Raw genomic sequence first — 23294 nt, 5'->3', positions numbered from 1 at the left:
TGCAAAGCTAGTTATTTTATGGCATTTTTGGATGTTAAAAAAAAAAAAACGAAAACTGACTGTGGACTAAACAAGTAACTGTGACTAACCATTTCTCTCTCAAATGAAAAAAGTCCAGTGGAAGCAGGTAGTTCAGGACCAGTGTGGTAGCTGCACAATCAAGGACCAAATTTCTTCCACCTTGCTGCACTGCCAACCTTAGTATACTTCCTCATAGCCCAAAAGGGCTGCTTAAGCTCTAGCCATTTTACCAACATTCCAGCCATCCAGAAAAGAAAGAATTAACCTTTTCCCTTTGAATTTCTTCCCTAGACATTGCCCACCACATTTCCACTTAGCTCTCTTTAGCCAAAAGCTATTCATATGGCCATACCTGCAATAATAGACCCAGAGGAATATAGTCAGAACTAGAGGACAGAATGTCCAGCCAAGGTTCAAGTGGTTGCATGTAAAAAAGGGAAAGGAAATTTATTGGGGGGCAACTAGAAGTCTCTGCCGTGGAAGTCAATAGTTCTTTTACACAAGCTATCTGTGAGCTTTTCTATGTCTTTTCATAGGTAAAGTCTTTTTGAGATTTTGAGTTTTTAAAATATAGTTTCCTAAAGCAGATGGTAATTAGGTGACATAATGGAAGTGTTACTTAATGTTACAGTGGTAATTTGTAATCTATAAATGTATCAAATCAACACATTGCACACCTTAAACTTACATAATATTATAATGTCAACTATATCTCAATAAAGGTGTAAACATTTTTAAAGAAAAAAATTACTACAATCTGAACTACAGGTCATTATGTTTCACAGATTGAATTACTAGTATCAAACAGTAATCAAACAATTGATGCTTTATAAGATGGTTAAGAAGATAAAACACGGAACCACCACTAAATTACAAAAACCTGTAAGAATAATATAACAAACATATTGAGCATTGAGGTCAGGTGCAACTTCTCCAGTATCATCAGAACACTTTAAAATTATATTTTTCATAATAAAAAGAATATTTTGTTTATAATTTTGTCCTCATCTTTCTGGTACTTTAAAGTTTTTTAAATAGCACAGTAAAGAACGTTAAAATAGAAGTTCCCGTCATGGCACAGTGGTTACCGAATCCAACTAGCAACCATGAGGTTGCGGGTTTGATCCCTGGCCTTATTCAGTGGGTTAAGGTTCCGGCATTGCCATGAGCTGTGGTGTAGATAGCAGACGTGGCTTGGATCCTGCGTTGCTGTGGCTCTGGCGTAGACCGGTGGCTGCAGCTCCAATTCGACCCCTAGTCTGGGAACCTCCACATGCCTCAGGAAGCGGCCCTAGAAAAGGCAAAAAGACCAAAAAAAAAAAAAAACCATTAAAATAAAACAAAGCAAAACAAATTCTGTTCTTAATTACTTTTACTGTTGTGGGAATTATATGCCTAGAAAATAAAGTTTCAGAACCATCAGTTTCTAGTACTCTTGATTCCTTTTTAAAAAGACTTAAAATTTTGCATATTCAGTTCTCAGCATATATTGATACACAGTCAAATGTTACTTAAAAAAAGTTAACTTCTGGAGTTCCCATTGCGGTGCAGCGGAAATGAATCTGACTAGGAACCATGAGGTCGTGGGTTCGATCCCTGTCCTCGCTCAGTGGGTTAAGGAAATGGTGTTGCCGTGAGCTGTGGTGTAGATCGCAGACGTGGCTCAGATCTGGCGTGGCTGTGGCTGTGGCTGAGGCTGGCAGCTGCAGCTCCAATTCAACCCCTAGCCTGGGAACCTCCATATGCCATGGGTACGGCCCTTAAAAAAAAAAAAGTTAACTTCTGCTTGATCCAGGTCCCAACTAGCTCTTCTCCATTTCCTTTGAACATCTTTTGAAATCATTTATTTTCTCATTACTCCATTTGCCACAGGGTGGAGGGTGCAGATGCAAAAGTTGTTTCTTGCATCGTACAGCTAGATTGAATTGGTTTGGAATCTCCCAGGACAGTCACTCGTTCCTCACCACCACCTAGAAATGTCCAAGGGGAAAAAAGAAAGCACATAAACACTGTGAACTGGCATCTATCAAATTTGCATATTTTCTAAGATTTTCTTTTGTTTGGAACAATTTGCATAATTTCTGAGATTTTTGTTTGTTTGGGATAATCCAAGCCAAGGGTTTTCTTTGTCTCTGAGTAATCAAGAGCTTCTGGTAATAATTGCAAACATATTGGGGTTTATCCGAAACACCCTCCTCCTTAGTTGTTTTCTGGGTGTTCTGCCTTGTCTATTTTTATGGAGAAAGTCATAATTCATCCTGTATAAGAGCCCAATTCAGCTGAATTCAACTGAGATTTATAGAGTGTCTGTGCTTCAGGACCTATACTGGATGTTAGTGGATCAAAAGTTTAAAAAAAGAGAGAGAGTCCTTTTGAGGAGCTTGAGTTGTGAGTAAACCAACAGGTCAACATATCATTAAAATGTAAGATGCTAGTTATTATGATCAGAATGCACAGGGGCCAGCAGAGAAGGCGGCACTCAACCCCCAGGCTATAGTTTGGAGAGTTTACAAAGGTTTCTTGGTACTGCTCTTCCCCACACTGTTCAGGAAGGCAAAGGAAAGAAGGGCTTTCCACGTTGAGAGCAGCCCTTGGGTAGAAGGAGTTTGGGTTTGCTAAGAGAGGGGATGGTTGGGGCTCAAATTGAAAAACTTAGCAAAGACAAGGTCTCAGAAAGTCACCTAAATGTCTTTAACATCATTACTTTAAGCCATGGAAGATTGCTTTTCACTATGAAATACACAGTGTTCCAGAAAGTACCTGAGGCCATAGAATACAAATTTGGGTCAGAGGACGTGATACATAAATGCTAGTAATAAACTAGTAGTGATGAAAAACATTTTTTATGTTTTGGCATGCATAAATATCACATAATGTAATTGAAAATTTGTAAGAATTCTTTTGAGCTAAAATAAGACATTGAAAACCTTTCTCAATGATAAGCACCAGAATAGGGAACTGGGCATGTGCATTCCTCTGTCTTTGGGTTTTATCAGAGGGAAGTTTGGAGCCTCACTACCCAAGATGTGCAGCCATTGAAGACTTTCAGGTGAAGCTCACCTCCTCAAGCCAAGTTCCTGTCAGCTTGAAATTTGTCTCTGGCTAAATCGCAAAGTGATGAATTCACTACCGAGTGTTGAATGATGCTTAGGTACCTCTGAGTTCAAGCCCATGCCCGGGTACCATAACAAATTCACAGAAAGAGTTAAGACTCTAAGAGAGGCTCCCATAACTTAGCTGTCACACCATGGTGTTTCCCAGAGCTTGGACACAGAGACGCTTTAAAGAAACCTTTGCAAGTTTAAAGTCAAATAACACAGTATTCAATTATTTGAAAGCAGAGTTATTTGGATGAACTGATGTCAAGTTTCCATACATCAGGGGAAGTGTTGCCAGAAGACACAATTTTGATACAGTTAAAAACATTCTACTTACATAACATTGGTATCTTGTCATAAATATGTAAATGTTATCCTTGTGGATTTCAGCTTTCAAGATACTAAAGACTAACATTGTATCTCAGGGTGGGTGAATCAGCTCCTCCCGCCCCCTGAGAAAGGGGGCTCCAGCAGGAAATACCCTATGGGTCACTGAGGTTGGAAGAGGTGGGACTGAAAGTGAAATATAGCAACAGAGAACCTACCTTTTCCAAAGAACCATTCCGCTGATACAGCAGAAACAAAGCATTGTGGAGCAGTAGGGAGGGAAGAGCCACAACTTGGTGGGAAAGATCCAAAAACTTTGCCTGAAAAGAAACAATACCTGCAAACCCGACGTCGAGCACTGATTTATTTTTTTCTCTTGGTGAAAATGATTTCCTGAAGAAGATGCTTCCAGAGGAGACCAGAAGGGCTCACTGGAACATCAGAGGAGGCCGACGTCAAATGATCGCATAACTTGGTAGATGGCACGGAACAAAGATAAGTGGGAGCCGTGCGGCTCGAGAGTCACAAAACCACATCACAGTACAGACCATCTCTGAAAAGTTGCTCTGCTGAGATGTTTCAAAGAAGCCATAGCCAGAAAGAACAATTAAGTCCTTGGCCGACACCACATCCGACCAAATCCCAAGAAGCACATAATAGAATATATAAACTCTATGTCATAGAAGCTTTTGGAGTTTTTCTCCAAAACTTGCTAACTCCCTTGGAAAAGCCATAAATCTTCAAAGATGAAGAACCCTCCTACACAAAGAAAATTGGACCTTCTCATCCACAACGAGAGACTTAGACTATATGTGTATGGTTAACTGGGAGAAAACTAGAAATTGTGACCAAACTGAGAGAAGTAATTTAAAATTGAGTTGTCTGTATAAACGTACCATGTCTCTGAATAAGAGGACCATTCTTGAAGCATCACTTCTTCCCAATCAGAGAGAAAAGAAAATACATTTAGGGGAAAAGAAAATACATCTTCTCCTTGTGAATATCATCTAGCCTAGGAAAATAATACTAAATGCAAAGAAAAAGAGGTTCTGGTGTGACCTTAGTGATACCATTTAGCCAGGTACCACTCAGTGTCTGTTCCCTCAAATGCCTTACGACTCCAGCATGCCCATGGTGACAAACACGTGTCAGCCCGCAGTTTTTCCCTATGTTCTTACACAGTCTTCACTTTCTGATTCATCTGTTGAACTGGGAGTAGGAAGTTGGCCATAAACAAAGTGCCCTCCTGGAATCACATCCACCCCCTGGCCAGCTGTAGTCTCAGCCTGTTTCTCTGAATGCCTCTCATGTCAGTAAAAATTGATCTTTCTGCTTTTTTAAATAAAATTCATCATAAAAAGTTTTCAATTAAATGATTAGGTTACAGTCATTAAACTTTGCAAAAAAGAAAAGTAGAGAAAACAACAGCTTCACGATCAAAAGGTATCATATTAGTCTTTTTCTACCCTGAATTTGTGTAGTTATCTTTTTTTTTTCCTAGGGCCACACCCACAACACATGGAGGTTCCCAGGCTAGGGGTCAAATCGGAGCTATAGCCACCGGCCTACACCACAGCCACAGCAACACAGGACCCAAGCTGGGTCTGCGACCTATACCATGGCTCCTGGCAACACCAGACCTTAACCCACTGAGCGAGGCCAGGGATTGAATCTGCATCCTCAAGGATGCTAGTAGGGTTCGCTAACTGCTGAGCCACGACGGGAACTCCTGTGTACTTATCTTTGACTAGGTCATTTATTCTTTTAACAAATGTGTATCAAAGGATGATTCTGGTTTCTGGAGATACAGCAGTGAACACAAGAGAAATGGCCTGCCCGCAGGAGCTTCCATCCTTGAAAGGAGAGAAAAGCAAAGACAAGGATATCCTAGAGCACATGGTTGGGGAGACCTGTGGTGCAGGAAGAAGGGTGGGGTGTCCTGCCTTGGGTGTGGAGCGCTGTTTTCAGGTAGCGTGGCAAAAGATGCCTTTTGAGAAGTGGGGTGCACAGGACCTGTGGCTGCCTGGAGGAAGAGAATTGCAGACAGCAGAGGTGGACAAGTGCAGAGACACGGAGGAGGCAGTGTCTGAAAGCAGAGCAAGGGAGGGAGAGAGCGAGCAGTAACAGGATGGGATAGGTGGGGGCTTTTGAGCAAATCCTGCAGCGCCAGGAGGCAGTTGTAAAGACTCACTTAGACTCTTAGAGTCTGGGGGTGGGGGGATGGAGCAGAGAGGTCAGCCTGGCTTTCATTTTTTTTTTTTCCCCCTCTTTCAGCTGCACCCACAGCATATGAAAGTTTCCAGGCCAGGGATCAAATCCAAGCTGCAGGTGCAACCTATGCCACACCTGTGGCAATGCCAGATCCTTAACCCCCTGCACCACAGCGGGAACTCCCCAGCCTGGCTTTTTAAGTGATTGCTCTGGGTGCTCTGTTAATAGTACGCTGTGGGAACAGGGAGAAGAGAGAGGGGCTTGTGATAAGGCTGATGGGATCCAGACAAGAGACAGCAGGAGCCAGGGTGAAGGGGCTGTGAAGTAGAGTCTGGATTTAAGGAGAACAGAGTTTTGTCTTAGAATCATCTTAATTTTAAAATTGATTTTGGAATTCCCGTCGTGGCTCAGTGGTTAACGAATCCAACTAGGAACTATGAGGTTACAGGTTCGATCCCTGCCCTTGCTCAGTGGGTTAAGGATCCAGTGTTGGCGTGAGCTGTGGTGTAGGTCACAGATGCGGCTCAGATCCTGCATTGCTGTGGCTGTGGGGTAGGCCAGCGGCTACAGCCCCGATTTGACCCCTAGCCTGGGAACCTCCATATGCTGCAGGAGCGGCCCTAGAAAAGGCAAAAAGAAAAAAAAATTGATTTTATTTGATAAAATAGATCTAACTTACTAATTATCATTTTAACTATTTTTAAATGTGGGGTTCAGTGGTATTAAGTGCATTCACAATGTTGTGCAACGGTCACCACCATCCACCTCCAGAACTTTCTCATTTTCCCCAACTGGTGCTCTGGACCCATTAAGCAATAACTCCCCTATACCTCTTCCCCCCAGCCCCTGGCAACCACTGTTCTACTTTGTGTCTCTGAATGTGACTATGCTTGGTACCTCTTGTAAGTGGAATCACATAGTATTTGTCCTTTAGTATCAGGCTTATTTTAGCCTAATGTCTAATGCTAAGTATTTAGCATCATGTCCTCAGGGCTCATCTGTGTTGTAGCATGCATCAGAATATCATTCCTGGAGTTCCCATCATGGCTCAGTGGTTAACGAATCCGACTAGGAACCATGAGGTTGCGGGTTCGATCCCTGCCCTTGCTCAGTGGGTTAAGGATCCAGTGTTGGCGTGAGCTGTGGTGTAGGTTGCAGACGCGGCTCGGATCCCACGTTGCTGTGGCTGTGGGGTAGGCCAGCGGCTATAGCTCCAATTAGACCCCTAGCCTGGGAACCTCCATGTGCCAAGAAATGACAAAAAGACAAAAAAAAAAAAAGCTTATATAAAAAAATTTTTAAAAAGAATATCATTCCTTTTTAAGGCTGAATGATATGTATAAGCTGTATTTTGCTTATCCATTCATCTGCTGGTGTTTTTCCACCTTTTGGTTATGAATAATACTGCTGTGAACATTGATATGTGGATTTTCTTTTTTTTTTTTTAAGTAGAGCAGATCAGATTTCCCAATGGATGGGAAGTGCAGTCTGAGAGCAAAGGCGAAAAAGATTGACTTCTAAGGTTTTTGGCCAGAGCCAAGCTAGAAGGATAAAGTTCGTCCTTACTGAGACCAGGAGACTGGGATTTTTATATTCTTCTTATTTCACACAGCAAAATATCCATGTTGTATAATTAAGAAAAGTCATCATCAATGCGGGTATGAGACCATCCTTCTCTTCATGCTCATTCTACATCCTTCTCCACCCCCCCCCCCCAAAATTGTTACTTCCAGTTATCATACTTTTCCTGGATTCACCAAAATATTTCTGTGGGTTCAAAAGGGGGAAGGGCAAGGTAATTAACATACTTAGGTTTTAATACATGTCACTCACCTTTTGTAACAGAAAAGATGACCTCCATTGGAAAAGGATGGTTAGGGAGTTGGATCAAGCCCTCCTCCCTGCTCCCAGGAGAATTCCATGCCAGAACACAAGAAAGCCAAGCAGCATCTCAGGAGCACAGCGTCAAGACTCTAGTGTTTTTTAATTTTAATCTCTCTAAACATGGTCTGTAAGACCTTATTCAGTCAACAGTCATTTATGGAACACCTGCTTGGTGGTTAAGCACTTGCATTGGGAGAATTCATCAAGATAAGACTTCTTCCTCTTACAGGGATTATGACCTATAGCTGGCACATGGGTAGTAGTTACCAGCCAATGGAAGAACAAAGTAGGCTCAGCTAACCCAACTCAAAGGAAGGAAGTGACATCTGATGTGAAAATTGAAGCACAAACGAGAGTCACAGGTACAGGGGCCCAAGGACTTCCTTTATTCAGTGCCTTTATTCAGTCAGCTTCCTAATAGTTACCTCCTGTGAACAGCATCTTTAGTAGCCCGGACAATATTCTTTCCTGGAGACACACGTGTACTTAACCAGCCACATGGATTCCATCAGTTTACACCACTGTCTGACTCTTTTTGTTTGTTTGTCTTTTTAGGGCCATAGCCAAAGCATGTGGAATTTCCCAGGCTAGGGGTCAAATCAGAGCTACTGCTGCTGACCTACACCACAGCTCATGGCTGGATCTTTAATCCACTGAGCAAGGCCAGGGATCAAACCCATGTCCCCGTGGATACGGGTCTGGTTCATTACCACTGAGCCACAATGGAAACGCTTTCCTGTTTAAAACAAAAAAACAAAAAACTGCAATGAATATTTGCCTTCCCCAAAATGAGTTCCATGGGCTGTTAGTAAGCAGTATATGGGAAAAGTGTTCCATGGCCAGGAAATACATTTTGGAAGCTTTGGTTTTAAAAACTGGGGTTCTTTATTGTGCTTTCTCATAGCCTTAAATAGGCTGCTCTGGGCTGTGACTCTCCAGGACCGGGGGAGGCTCTGGTTGGTTTATACCTTTCCTAAGCCTTTGGGCCATGACGGACTGTTACAGGAAGGGCTTTCAGAATGAGTGACCACAGAACAGTTTGTGGGATACTAACCTATAGGCAAAAGCTGTATGGAATTTCAACACCTAATTCTAGAAATTGAAATGTCAAATTAAGGGGAATGAATGTTTGTGTTCTTAATGCCTGTCAATTACCCTTCCCAAAGGCAAGTGCACTGCAGATGGGTTTAGAAATGACCCGTTTCACCGTACCCCGTACTCCGCCCTTCCCCCCACGATGATCAAGTGTTTAAATCTGATCTAACTGGGTAATGTTTCTGTGACCACAGAGAGACTCAGCACTTTCCCGGGTTCTTGATTCCTTGCTGCTTCTTTTGTGAATACCTTCCTGGGTCTTTTGCCAACCTCTTGGAGTCTTAGCTATTCTTATGAACCTAAGGGGTCTATTTTTATAGTGAGGTGTTAATGCTGAATTTCATATACTTATTGCAGCTGTTTTCCTGGGTTTTCATTTATCACTTACTTTTTTATGTTCTTTTTGAATATGTGGAACTTGTACATTTTCATAGATCAGTTCTTCAAAGCATTTACTTTTATAGTGGGTTTTTTTTTTTTCACTGTTTTTAAGCTTAGAAAGTCCTTATATAAAGTTTTATCTAGATACTTAATAACCGCTTCTTGGATTTTTGTTGTTATTAACGTTACCTCTTAACCCCTCTGGTATTAATAGTAATTATCTTACTGTCCTCCCCCGACCCTGAAAAAGAATTAACCATGTTTTCTGAATAATTTTTACAGCACTGTTTTCTGGATAATTTCCCTTCCATATTAATACATTGAGCCCACACAGCCTTTAATAATTTTAGGGAAAAAAATCATTTATCTCCATTTCCTAAATTAGCGAATTGAGATGAATGGCATTTTATTAGGGTTCAGTTACTTGGCCAGGTTCAGTCTTGCGAGGAGCATATATTGTGATGTTGATGTGATGAAAACCATGACATTTATAAACTTACACTTAATTTGATGTTGTGATAAAAAATTTCCTTCCTTGAAGCTCCTGGGAGAGATCACTAAAAAAGAACACAAGACTAGAGTGTTTAAAGGAATTTGAAAATTAAAATGAAGAAAGAAATGTTAGCCATCAGCATTAGTAATAAAAGCAGCCACTTTATAAACACTATTGCTTTAATTCTTACAATCCACTTTCCAGCTGAGGAAGCAGAGACTCAGAAGTGACTTTCCCCCCAACTCTGAGAGCAAGGACAGGCAGACCCAGGACTGTTTCCAGAGCTGTTTATCACCAGCCCTGCATCAACTGGGGTTCATGTTTTAGAACTCCCCAAAGGGTCTTCTTATTGAGATAGCGGCTGTCTTTGAGCTAGGAAGCTGCCTCCTAGCGCTCCACTCCCAAGTTTATACGGGAAAAGGATGGGCAGGTTTAAGAAGCGCATGGCTGGAGTTTTGCAGGCAGGTAGCACATCGAAATCCTCTCTCCTCCAAGACTGAACTTCACCTGGAAGACCCTGCAGGTGAAGAAGTAAGAGTCCCTCTCTCTGTGGGAACGTGGGTGCCAGGGGGTCACCCCACTGTGGGTCAGAAGGTAAGCTCGCTTATCTGGCCAAGCCCCAGGCTCGCTAATGGCACCTGGGCTAGGATTTTCTCAAATGTTCTCTTTCTGCCGGTTCGCAGGGACATCGCAAGACTCGCCCTCATTCCTCGGCCGCCGCTTTGCCTTTTCAGGCAGCGGCGGTTCATTTGGGAAGCCCGCGCGGCCTGATGCTCAGGCAGCATCGCCCTGCAGACAAGCAATTGTTTGTTCCCAGAGCAGGGCCTGTGCCCTCCTCTTTACTGGCTTTGCAGCTTCCCTCGGCTGATCTTTTCTCAAGTCCCCCGGGAGCCACTTTTGTGGCAGATTCCTTTGGGTTTCACAGGGCCTCGAGGAGGGGCGGCGGGGCCGCTTGGCACGGCCCCCCAATCTCCCACGTTAGGAGCGGTTTGCAAAAGGCGCGCGGAGGGAGCCAGAGGCCGGTCCGGAACAGGCTGCTCCTGTTACCGCATTGTCTGCGGGGTCCGCGTCCTTTCCCAGCCGACCTGCCTGCGAGCGGAGAGATGTGAAAAGTTAGAGACAAAAATGGTCCCTGCAGAGTGAGGGGGAGCTTTCTTGCACAGAAAGGAAGGAAATACCTCTGTGGGATTTTATTTTTTCCCCCCCTCTTCATCCAAAAAATACAAAGAGACTCTCTGTCTTTAATGCGAATGTCGGCTTTAAATCTTTTAGGTTTGGATTAACTCGGCAAGAGAAAAAAAAAAAAATCTGACAGGCTTTCAGATATGACGCAGAAAAACTTTTTTCCCCTCAATTCAGGGCGTTCATTTGCAAAAGCCAAAGGCCGGTGGACTGAATAGTGGGCGCCAGTGTCTCGTCATCGTTAACATCACAATGGTCAGAATTAGCGGCTCTTTCCCCCAGCAGACTTTTAATACAAGGTGGCAAAGGCAAGACTGAATCTTTCTTCTCTCCACCGCCTGCACCCCCCCCCCCCCCATTAAAAGAGATTAAAATTAAACCGGGTAAACGTCTGATTTTCAGTTGCATGACCTAGAATCTTATCTTACCTTTCCCCCCTCCCCCCGGTGTAAAAAAAGAAACGTGGCATTTCGCAGTCATTGCCTTCCTCAACAGCTTCCTTCCAACCAGACAAAACCCACCGACTTGATGGACATTTCCTATTACACCGTTATTGTTGGTTTTCGCTATTGAGGATGTCAGCTACCATGTCCAAGATCATGTTTGGCTTATAAAATAAAATGACTTTTATGTGAATATCTTTCGTCCTGGTGGTGTCTAGAAAGTAGGTGCTGTTCCATTGAATCCACGTGGCAACATTATGTTCTGAAATTTGGGGCAATAGCGTGTTTTTATTTTAAATGTGTTCAGAGTTCTTTCTTCCTGGATAGGGAAAAAACGGAGTATCCTTGCACTGGGAGTCTCTGCCACTAAGCTGGTGTTAATGTAGAAAAAGAAAGTTTTTTAATTGCAGCTCCTAGTCTTCTGTTGAGAGTCAAGAGAACAGGTAATTGGAAACATAACTTAAAATGTGTCATCTTTATATTTGATAAGGATGGATTGATGAGAACTAATTGTGAAACTGCCCATTCGGATTAAACTCTAGATCATTTTTAATTCCTGACCCAAAATCTGGTTTAAAAAAAGAATGTCTTGTGTGATTCTTAGCTGGATGTAAATGTGCGTGCATTAGTTGGCTACTTTTTACTGGATTAAAATAGTTATTACCAATTTACTCTTGATAAACAGACTTTTAAGCGAAACAAAATAGTCCTCTTGATTTTCTGATAAGACGCTATTCCATTTAAGCTCTGGGTAATCAAATTACATTTTAAAGGGATTTTTTTATAACAGTTGCAAGTAATTAATATAATTTATTAATTTCTAAATTATAGAATCATTTTTTTTTACAACCCAAAAGACTCTGATATAGTATTTGGGGATTTAATGCAAAAGAGTGAGTGAAGTTATTTTAATACACTTTTATTTGTATTTTGCATGCCAGATATTTTGTTTGACTTTAGCAATAACAGGATACACCCAAACCAGTGATGTAAATCTTTGAACAAACATTAATATTATGCCTACTTAGATCAAATTTATTTTTCATAAATACCTTAATTTGTTTATACTATATTCATGATTTATGTGGATGATCTTTTAATGTTGCATAATATTTTAGAAAAGGTAATTTTTGTCTACCAGAAATAGTTAATTCATTTTCTAATTAGCATTGATTTTACATGATGTATTTTAAGAGAATTTAATCCAGAGTGTGTTGGAAGTTTGCTCAAAAAGATTGGTTTTTATATCCTAAGTTATAAAAGAAGGCCAGAGTTTATTACTCTATGTATTGCTCACCATAATAAAAATTTTACATACAAATAGGACAATGTATGGCACCTGATAAAACTTTGCTGTATAGCTACTTGAGAGAAAAAAAGAAATGTAGCAAATGCATTTTTTTTAATTTGGCTTTTAATTCTAAATATTTCCCAAGTTTGAATTCAGAGTTATTGTATGCCCTTATTCAGAGTGAGATTCTTCAAATGATTCTTCTTCAGATCATATAAACACTAAACATGAATGATGTATTTCTTGGTTTTTAAAGTAATACTGTTTCTGGTGCTTTACTCAGGCAGCCATGCTGTTCAGTTCCGGGGTCTTTTGGATGGGCCTGCTATTTATCCCGGTGGCATCTTTGCTTCTTGATGTGGTGTACAAGGTGTAAGTATAATACTCTCAGATTTCTCTAGCGGTAATATCAACTCCAGTGCAGAGCTTACAGAACAGGAAATAGCAATAGTCATTAATTCTGCATAAAATAAAGAAGAAGGGAACAATTGAGGAACTGGAAAACTAAATTAGTTTGAAAGATTCAGCAGAAGTTAAACAGGTAACTTGAGTGAACATTTTTATTAATCAGTCTAAAAAAACCTACCCAAGGTGGGAGAAAATATTCTATTATCTCCAGACACATAAACATAGTGTGTTATCTTCAAACACATAAACGTGTGTGTGTGCGCGCGCGTGTGTGTATGTGTATTTAGCAAACGTTGGTGAAAGGAAATTTTTTGCTTGCCGGATTCTAAATATGTATAAATACAGAATAGAAGAAATTCTAATGTTACTAATCTTTCTCAAGGTTTGTAAGTTTTAAAATGTTATCTCTTCTCACAAAAAAATATATATATGTCATTAAAGTTATATGATGCTTATTTGGTAACTATGAACGTTTTAATATGATAAACTTAAACCATTTATTTTATGACCATCGTTTCTATAATTATATGAATACCCCAAATTACTATAATTTTTAAATTTTTTTATTTTTTAAAGTTTTACTGACGTATAGTTGATTTACAATATAGGGACAATTTCTGCTGTACCGCAGAGTGATTTGGCTGTACATGTCACACATCCTATGGAAAAACTGCTGCTTGTACTCTGGTTACTATTGTACTTATCAGCAGATGACGAAAACTGGTTTCATAAAGTCTTAAATTTTCACACAAATACTTTTTTTTTTTTTTTTAAACAGTGTCAAGAGGACTGCTTTTAAAACATTAGTAGATGAAGTTCAGGAGCTGGAGGCAAAATCTCAAGACCCAGGAGCAGTTGTGCTTGGAAAAAGGTAAAATACCTAGTGAACTTTAAATTTTCCTAGTGAACTTTAAATTTTTCTTTCGATAGTGGTTAGAGATAGCCGTCCAGCTTGTAGTTCTCAGTTAACGTGGAGCTAGCGGTGTCACTGACAGATTTTTGAAATCAGGGAGATGCAGATTCAAATCAAATCTCTCTTCACTAAGATGTGTGTGACCTTAGCCAAGTTGCTGGGTGCTACCAAGCCTCAATTTCCTCATCTACAAAATGGGTGTGATAATCCCTCCTTCACGACTAGTTGTGAGAATTGAGTAAAATACTGTCAACAGAGCAAGTAGCGTGCCATCTAGTGCTTAATGAGCACTAAAGAAATGGTAGTTAAAAATAGTATTGTCTTGGAGTTCCCATTGTGGCTCAGCGGTAATGAACCCTCTAATATCCAAGAGGACACGGGTTTGATCCCTGGCCTTGCTCAGTGGGTTAAAGATCCGTGTTGCTGTGAGCTGTGGTGTAGCTCTGAGACGTGGTTCAAATCCTGCGTTGCTGTGGCTGTGACATAGGCTGGTAGCTGCAGCTCAAATTCAACTCCTCGCCTGGAAACTTCCATATGCCACAGGTACGGCTCTAAAAAATAGCAAAAAAAACAAAACAAAACAAAACAAAAATAGTGTTTCTTATTAAACTGAAAAAAAAAAAAGACTTTTAGCTTGAATTAGTATCCATAATGCAATAGACTATAATCAAAACCATAGCTTGACATAAAGTAAACTCTCCCACAATTACTTTTGGGGCTCGGTACCTTGTTAGGAACTGACCTGGGCATATGTCTGTCACATATGAAGTGAGTTCTGACCTCCAAGTCCTCTTCCTCACCACTACTCACTTCCCCTCAAGAAAGCAAAGTTAAGAACCCTAATCAAACTTAGGTAATTCAAAAGGCATGATAAAATGAAATTAAGATTATTTGAAAGCACTCTATAATGAAACACAATTATAAAGATACCAGGAGTTTCTTCTTTCTCTCTCTCATCACACTCAAGTGAGCTCAAGTTTTGTCTCCGCCCTCGGAAATGTTTTGCCCTGGTCTGTGTCACCTTCTCCGGACTCGCTTTTGTTACTGCCTCAGTTTGGCACAGTGGGGGAAGTGTCAGACTGGGAACTCGGGCTGAGACCTTGACTTCCAGCCCCCTCTCATGCTCATTAGGCTGAAGGGGCACGTCACACATCAGCCTGTGCCTCTCTTCTAGAAACAGCAGCACTGACACCACATGCCAGATGCTACACGTTACCACTCGCTAGATCCTATCGCATTGGACCCCTGTAACAACCTGTGCAAATCCATCATCCCCCTTTTCTCCAGATGAGGAAACTGGGGCTTAGAGAGTCCAAGTTTTCAAGGTCAAAAGTGACCACCCTGGGCCTTGGGCCCATGTCAATCGATCCAGGAGCCCCTGCTGCTAGCCACACACTCTTCGATCTCCTTTTGCTGCGTTTCAAGAACGTGGGAGATCACTGCCACTAACGTGACAGTTCGTAACCTCTCCGAGCCGGCGTCCCTGTGTTGTGACGGGCTGAAAACAGGCACCTTCAGGCTTACAGGTGTAGCTCCTCCTCCCCCACCGTCCCCGCATCTCCCGGTCTGTACATTGATTCCATCGCCTCAGTAAATGTTTTTTCTCTTTTTCACTCTAGCTGTAAAAAAGGATGTGGTAAGCGTTCTAGCTCACAAAATTGTGAATAAAACCACTTATTCACAATTATTAGGGAAAGTCCATGATAGTACTATTACTACCCTTAGTGAATGTCTCCTATGTGTATGTTAATCAAACTTAAGCCCCTCCATGGGCTATTGGTTTCCTTCGTTTATAGGTGACTTCAACAATTCATAAGTCAGGCTGAGGGGGGTCGATGTGATGACCTCTGACCTCGGGGTCCTAAAGATTCAATGAATCTGTGATATGTGCAAATCTTTCCATTGGATAAGTCAGAGAGCCTAAAAGAGAAGACGTGAACTCTGTCATAAATGACCACCAGCTTCTCCATAGAAAATGCATCAGATAAATTTCTTGCTGTTGCTCCCCCCATTTGCCTGAAATAGCCATTCAGCTTAAGAACTCAGGACTGTGTTAGTTGTTAGCTAAATACCACAAACAAAAAGCTCTAGTGTGGTACGTGCCCCCCGTTACTTCCCATCGGGATCAGAAGGATGGTGATGGTTAGGAGGGCCCTGGTATCTTTCTGCTAAATGATAGTTAGAGGATGGAGGAAAAAAAAGATCTGTGAGAGGAGAAAAGTAGCAACTAGTTGGAAACGTCTTCACACTAAACTACATTCTAAGGCAGTGTAGAAATTGTCAGACTGGAGTTCCGTCGTGGCTCAGTGGTTAACGAATCTGACTAGGAACCATGAGGTTGCAGGTTCGATCCCTGGCCCTGCTCGGTGGGTTAAGGATCCGGCATTGCTGTGAGCTGTGGTGTAGGTTGCAGACTCGGCTCAGATCCCTCATTGCTGTGGCTGTGGTGTAGGCCGGTGGCTACAGCTCTGATTTGACCCCTAGCCTGGGAACCTCCATGTGCTGCGGGAGCAGCCCAAGAAAATGGCAAAAAGACAAAAAAAAAGGAAGAAAGAAAGAAAGAAAGAAAAAGAAAAAGAAGAAGAAATTGTTAGACTGATTTTATTCACAGAATTATTTCAGAAACCTGTGTCAAGTTTCAACATATTAGCTGATTTCTTCCACATTGTTCCAAGAGGGAGAAATGATTTCTGTGACTTCCAGTGACACCAGATTTCCTTAGTGCCAAAACGCCATGTGATTTTATGCCTCCCAGTCTGCAGACGCTATTTATTCCCTTGTGGAGAAGCTGATACCCTCTTAGTACAGACTGGGTAACCCAATTCCCAAAACCCAGTCCAATCAACTTTTTACAGATAAAATCACTTCTTACCCTGCTATCTCAGTATTTTGTTCATTCTTCTGTTTTTACATTTGTTGCATTGTATTAGAGTGTATTTGTTTGAGCACCTTGTAGGGGAGCGGAGGGCCCTCTTAGTCGTAACTGCAGCCCAACACCAACTACAGAGCCAGGAACATAGTAGCACTTAGTAACTATTTGTTGAATGGATGAATGAATGGTCAAGAGAATGAATGAAAGGGTGGTTGGAAAGGATAGTTTAGTAGTGGGTTGATCTGTGGGTAAATTAAAATATGCTGTGTAAGGACAGAGTATTGTATAGGTTACACTTCCCAAACAGGTAGCATCCAATGTAATGATTGCTTAGTTTTTGTCACAGAACGATGCAGTTCTTAAAAAAGATCTTGTGAGTTGATGATCCCCGGTTTTTTTTATAGTTGATTTACAGTGGTGTATTCATTTCTGTATAGCCAAGTGGTTCAGTTATATTTGTATGTACACATTCTTTTTTATATTCTTTTTCGTTATGATTTATCTCAGGATATTTAATACAATGCCCTGTGCTATCCAATAAGATGTTGTTTATCCCCTCCATGTGCACTGATCTGCATCTGCTAACCTCAAACTCCCAGTCCGTGCCTCCCCGACCCCTTCTTCCCCTTGGCAAGCGCAAGTCTGTTCTCTATGTCTGTGAGTCTGTTTCTGTTTTGTAAATAGGTTCATTCGTGTCGTATTTTATTTAGTTAGTTATTTATTTGTCTTTTTGCCATTTCTTGGGCCACTCCCGCGGCATATGGAGGTTCCCAGGCTAGGGGTCTAATCAGAGCTGTAGCCACTGGCCTACGCCACAGCCACAGCAACGCAGGATCCGAGCTGCATCTGCGACCTACACCACAGCTCATGGCAATGCCAGATTCTTAACCCACTGAGCAAGAGCAGGGATCGAACCTGCAACCTCACGGTTCCTAGTCGGATTCGTTAACCACTTCGCCACGACGGGAACTCCCGTGTCATATTTTAGATACCCCATTTAAGTAATGTGTCCTTCTCTCTCTGGCTTACTTCACTTAGTATGATAATCTTGAGTTCCATCCATATTGCCTCCAGTGGCATTATTTCGTTCTTTTTTAAGGCTGAGGAGTATTCCACAGTATATATATATGTACCATATCTTCTTTATCAGTTCATCTGTTGATGGACATTTACGTTTTTAGTCGTGTCTTGGATATTGTGAATAGTGCTATTGTGAACATAGTGGTGCATATGTCTGTTTGAATTATAGTTTTGCCTAGCTATATGCCCAGCATGGGATGGCCGGGTCCTATGGTAATTCTGTCTTTAGTTTTTTGAGGAACCTCCATACTGTTTCCCATATTGTGGCTGCACCAATCCCAGGTGTGGCCAAAAATAAAAGAAAATAAAATTAAAAAATGAAGAGGAGCCTAGGGACGTATGGCTGTCAGATAATTCGGTCACATGGATGGTGGTGGTGGTCTCTCCCAGCTTGTCTCTGTCTTGTTTGTCTTCATGAAAAGCAATTTTAACATTGTCCCAGAACGAAAAGAAAAGAAACTGTAGATTTTTTTCAGTGTTCACACTGGCTTTTCTATCAAGAGTGCATAAATTTCTTGAGGTGGGGGGCCAGGATCAGAGGACATCCCAACTGTTCTCCCCCAGCCTACATTCATCCCTGTGATACCAGTTGCATCTAACATTTGTAAAGAAAAGTGACACAACAGAGAAATATCTCCACCAGTGCAGAGACTGGGCTCGTTCTCATTGTTTATCTCCCCACCACCACGACCTAGAACAGCACAAATGTCATAATGTCTGCACTAACCTTCCATGACTGAATGGTGTTATAGTCTGGAAATCTGTTTTAACCAGTCAGCACAATAGCTTGGCAACCCAATGTAAAAACAAATACAAATTTACCACTCTTGGAGTTCCCATCATGGGCAGTGGACACGAATCTGACTAGGAACCATGAGGTTGCGGGTTCCATCCCTGGCCTGGCTCAGTGGGTTAAGGATCCGGCATTGCCATGAGCTGTGGTGTAGGTCACAGAAGGGGCTAGGATCCCGCGCTGCTGAGGCTCTGGCGTAGGCTGGCAGCTGTAGCTCTGCTTAGACCCCTAGCCTGGGAACCTCCATATGCCATGGGTGCAGGCCTAAAAAAAAAAGACCAAAAAAAAAAAATTTACCACTCTTCAAAGATAACTGAAAATACCTAAAGACAGCATGCTCCAGGACAGTAAATAGGTTTTTACCTTTTTTTTTTGTCTTTTTGTCTTGTTGTTGTTGTTGCTATTTCTTGGGCCGCTCCCGCGGCATATGGAGGTTCCCAGGCTAGGGGTCTAATCGGAGCTGTAGCCACCGGCCTACGCCAGAGCCACAGCAACGCGGGATCCGAGCCGCGTCTGCAACCTACACCACAGCTCACAGCAACACCGGATCGTTAACCCACTGAGCAAGGGCAGGGATCGAACCCGCAACCTCATGGTTCCTAGTCGGATTCGTTCACCACTGCGCCACGACGGGAACTCCCTATTTCTTTTCTTTTTATGGCTGCACCTGGAACATGAAAGTTCCTGGGTCAGGGGTCTAATCAGACCTACAGCTGCGGCCTATTCAGCTGCTTACAGCAATACCAGATCCTTAACCCACTGAGTGAGGCCAAGAATTGAACTCACATCCTCACAGAGACAATGTTGGGTCCTTAACCCACTGAACCACAATGAAAACTTCATGAAATTTTATTTTAAAACATTTCCCTCCGCCAAATATCTAAGTTGCAACATTTTGGTGGGCTTTGAAATAACATACCATGTAAGTAGTAGTTGTGTGACTGGATTAAATGAATCCAAATTTTACATAGCTTAGTGTGTGAATGAAAGACCCTACAAATTGAGTAAAACTACTGACCAAGAGTTGTGAATAAGATGTAGTTTTAGGAGTTCCCGTCGTGGTGCATCGGAAATGAGTCCGACTAGGAACCATGAGGCTTCATGTTCGATCCCCGGCCTCACTCAGTGGGTTAAGGATCTGGCGTTGCCGTGAGCTGTGGTGTAGGTCACAGATGCAGCTTGGATCTAGCATTGCTGTGGCTGTGGTGTAGGCTGGCAGCTACAGTTCTGATTGGACCCCTAGGCTGGGAACCTCCGTAGGCCACAAGTGCGGCCCTAAAAACAAAAACACCAACAACAAAAAAAAGTGTAGTGTCGGTTAGAAAGAATCCTAGAGTTTTTTTTTTTTTTTCTTCTCACACTGTGTTAAGCTGTTCAATAAAAACTAAACTTTTAATGTCTCTATTAATGTTACCATGTTGCCATTATATTTCATAATGAGGCTTGATATTGCTATCAGTACCCATAAGTTCTGATGGCGCAGAACTGCGTAATTTTGAAATGATGATTTGTTCCCTAAGGTAGGATAAGACTAGAGAAATACGAATCATCATCAGTTATTATTTCTTAATCACCCTCCCACACACAGCATTGGTATTCTCTAGGAGGGTCTCTGCTCTATCCAGGGGTTCGATGTACCTAAGACAAAAAACCCAACACAACAAAAACCTAGTCGTTTTCCTATTAAGGAAGTGGAGTGCGGGATATTATAAATTAAAACTCCCGTTCAGCCACAGACTTCTCTTGCGGCGGCAATGTTGAATATAAACCAAGGCATCAGAAATGACCCTCATGAACTATCTTTTGTTCTGTGATGATCTCTGTTCTAGCTGATTTTTCTAATAGTAGATTCCTTGGGACCAGGGAGGTGGAAGGGGTGGGAAGAACCAGCCTGTGCTATGTGCTTCCTGCAAGTGCTGGTACCTACGCTGGAAGCTGTACAACATCCTGACTCCTCAGTCAGCCCGGGGTTCAGGGTTGTCCTCCCGTTCCACGTGAGATGTCCAGAAAGGTTGCCTCAGGTGACCCAGCTAATAAGTAACAGACTCTGAATTAGACCAAAGTTAAGTCTGCAAAGCCCAGGCTCTTTCCACAGTAGCGTGTTTCTTTCCCCGGGAAAGAGACTCTTACCGCTTTTTTTTTTTTTTTTTTTTTTAAAGCTAGACATGAGCTTGCTATAATAGCCTGAGTGAAAGTAGAGCCTTCTATGAACCATTAAAAACAAAATGACATTATCTCACATATTGAGGTTGCTGTGATATGAAAGGTGCAATTCTCCCATCTGCCCTCTTATCACTTCGGTGTTGTGATATTGAAGCATCATGCATTTAGGAAGGCCAGCCTGGAACCTGGCAAGTATGTGGGGAAGAAAAAGCTCCGTAATGATACATTGCCATGCTCCAGTCTTCTGCAGTCATTTCAGCTTAAACACAGGAGACTTCCCAGCACCCCATCCTCAGAGCTCTGCTCACAAAATCAGACCACCTGCTGCTCAAGCTGCCGACTTGCTCAAAGCAGTTACACATTTTAGTGTCCCTCAGAGTCCTGGGCTCTGTAATGTTAGATCATTTTAAGAGTAGCGTAAAAGTCCCTCTCTAAAAATGGCCTTTTCGCATTCCCCATAGCTGTTTATTTCACTGGCAAAAATGTTTTACAAGTTTCTGCAAAACTACTGGAGTTTTAGATGAATTAGCTATCTAGCCTTAATTCCCAGTGACAATAAAGTATGTCTAATAAGTACCAGTTGACACCCCTAGACTTTTAAAAATATGTGTGAAAGATTATTACAAATGTCAACATTTCTAAATATTTCATTTCAGCAAAAGCTGAAATATTTGTATAATTACAAGTTCATTTTGCAGATGAGCGCTTTTTTTTATATGATATTGTTCCATTTCAGGGTCTAAAAAATTGGCAAAGTACAGAGCTACCATAACTTACAGCAGTTTAACTAAAGCTTTTAGAGTGGGGAACCTAAAAGATGGAAATTTGTCCACTGAGTGATTAAAACAAAATTGCATAAACATTTGTTGCAATGCATGTGGATTACATATTAGCTCTTCACGCTTCTGATGTGGTTTGATATCAAAGCAAAGTTTTATAAATCAACTAATGGAGAAATGCCATGATGGGGAGGATTGATGATGTTTAAAAAGTGCATTTTAGAATTATTACTCAAATGCATTTATTCCACAAATCTTTGACTTCCTACGGTGTGAGACACTGTTCTGTGTGCAGTGGAGGAAAACAGATGCATTATTTCTTATGCTCTGCTTTTAGAAGTTACGTAATTACATGGATTTGTTTCTGCAGAGAAGATTATTCTAAATGTTTATTGAAAAATAAATGTTTTTTCTTGTCACTTTACCTAGTAAATCATTTTCTGAAAATAGCTTTTTTATTTTCAAATGAATTTGAGGAACGCATTTCATACCATATTAGAGTGGTAATGGAATTTTTCTAATTAAAAGTCTATAAAGTTTCTTCTTTGCATAATCTTAAGGATTTCCTACTTTGCACATTATGTGCAAAGTAGGAAAAAAGATATAGAAGTAGTTAATTTTCTTAATTCTAAAAGGCCATACTTACTCTGTGTAGTCAGTCAAGACTTTAGAAGCCACTCACGCTCCTGATGGATTTTATATATTTTATTCATTGTATTATGCAAGTTCTGTATCTCCGTTTGACTTAACTATAACGGGGGGGGGGGAATCTTTTGACTGGACTATTGGGAGCAAAACTTTGCTTAGCTGGGGCAGCGGGGGGTGGGGGGAGTGGCCTCCCAAGTATCTAAAGACTTGAAATCTCATTTTCTGTCTGAGAAAATGGGGTAAAGAATCACTAGATGACAGATTTCTCAAGCAATCTTTTGTTGAAATCGGACTCTCTGGTGGTCCTGTGGGCACTTGGGGATCTCTGCCGAGTTGATAATGCATTTCACACGTTTGCACCTGCTCTGCAGCCTCACAGAGAGGGCGCAACTGCTCAAGAACGTCTTTAAGAAGAACCACGTGAACTTGTACCACTCAGAATCACTGCAGCAAAACCTGCTCCGTAAGTATTTGGGTTCGGATTTTGAAACACATTGTCCACCGTCACCTCATGGCATTTATGAGAGCAGTATGTTGACTTTAGGGATAGTTCACTCTTTGCAATTAACACCTAAAACAAGTGTTTGCAACTTTGCAACATGGGATGTAAATACCAACTGTGGAGAAAACCCTCTGAGCGCAGCCATCTCACTTTTAGCAGAAGAGAGAGAGCATTTGAAAATCTTACTGCTTTCACTTAAAGAAAAATATGGCCGCATGCCCCTTGCTTCCTTAAATCTTAAAGAACCAGTAAAATAAATCTTAACTCTTAAAGGCTCCCTCTGTGTTATCTTTTCTACTTGAATAACTTCACCAGAGCCTTTTCAGCTTTCATACACAATGAAATGTGCATGAAACATTGCCCAATGAAACATATATTTTCCCCTTCAAAAATATTTATGAATATTTAGAGTTGTAAGAAGTTATTAGGTATCACGCCCTCCTAACCTTTCAAGGATCTAAAAAGAATATAATATATAAAGCCCTGTAGTAAATGCAATTGTGTTAGTAATATATCTTTTGTTTCATGTTGTTTCCATATATAATTTATTTTTATCTGTATAGACTCACATTAATGCTTTTGCTCTCGATACTTCAAGAGGCCTTTTCTGAAGATGTGATCCCTTGGGGGTCATATCTTATCCCCAAGGCTCCTCTGAGCAGGCTTGGGGCAGGCGTGAGTTTCTTTGTAGACGCTGAGAGTCAAGAAGA

General features: G+C 41.4%; 1 protein-coding gene across 7 annotated transcripts in view; it reads left to right on the top strand.

Annotated features, from left to right (window-relative positions):
• Positions 1 to 23294, top strand: part of ATP8A1 (ATPase phospholipid transporting 8A1) — a 252441-nt gene that overhangs the window by 223917 nt on the left and 5230 nt on the right. For 6 of the 7 annotated variants that reach the window (XM_047798800.1, XM_047798799.1, XM_047798802.1 and 3 more), the window contains 3 exons: positions 12710 to 12798; positions 13613 to 13705; positions 22454 to 22545. In XM_047798800.1, coding sequence (XP_047654756.1) covers positions 12710 to 12798; positions 13613 to 13705; positions 22454 to 22545 — 274 coding nt within the window. Of the gene's footprint in view, positions 1 to 12709; positions 12799 to 13612; positions 13706 to 22453; positions 22546 to 23294 lie in introns of those variants that run through there. The other variant, XR_007137501.1, reaches the window with a different exon arrangement.

The sequence above is a fragment of the Phacochoerus africanus genome, chromosome 10 (genome assembly GCF_016906955.1).
Source record: "Phacochoerus africanus isolate WHEZ1 chromosome 10, ROS_Pafr_v1, whole genome shotgun sequence".
NCBI lineage: Eukaryota > Metazoa > Chordata > Mammalia > Artiodactyla > Suidae > Phacochoerus > Phacochoerus africanus.
This window is presented reverse-complemented; position numbering and strand designations above follow the sequence as displayed.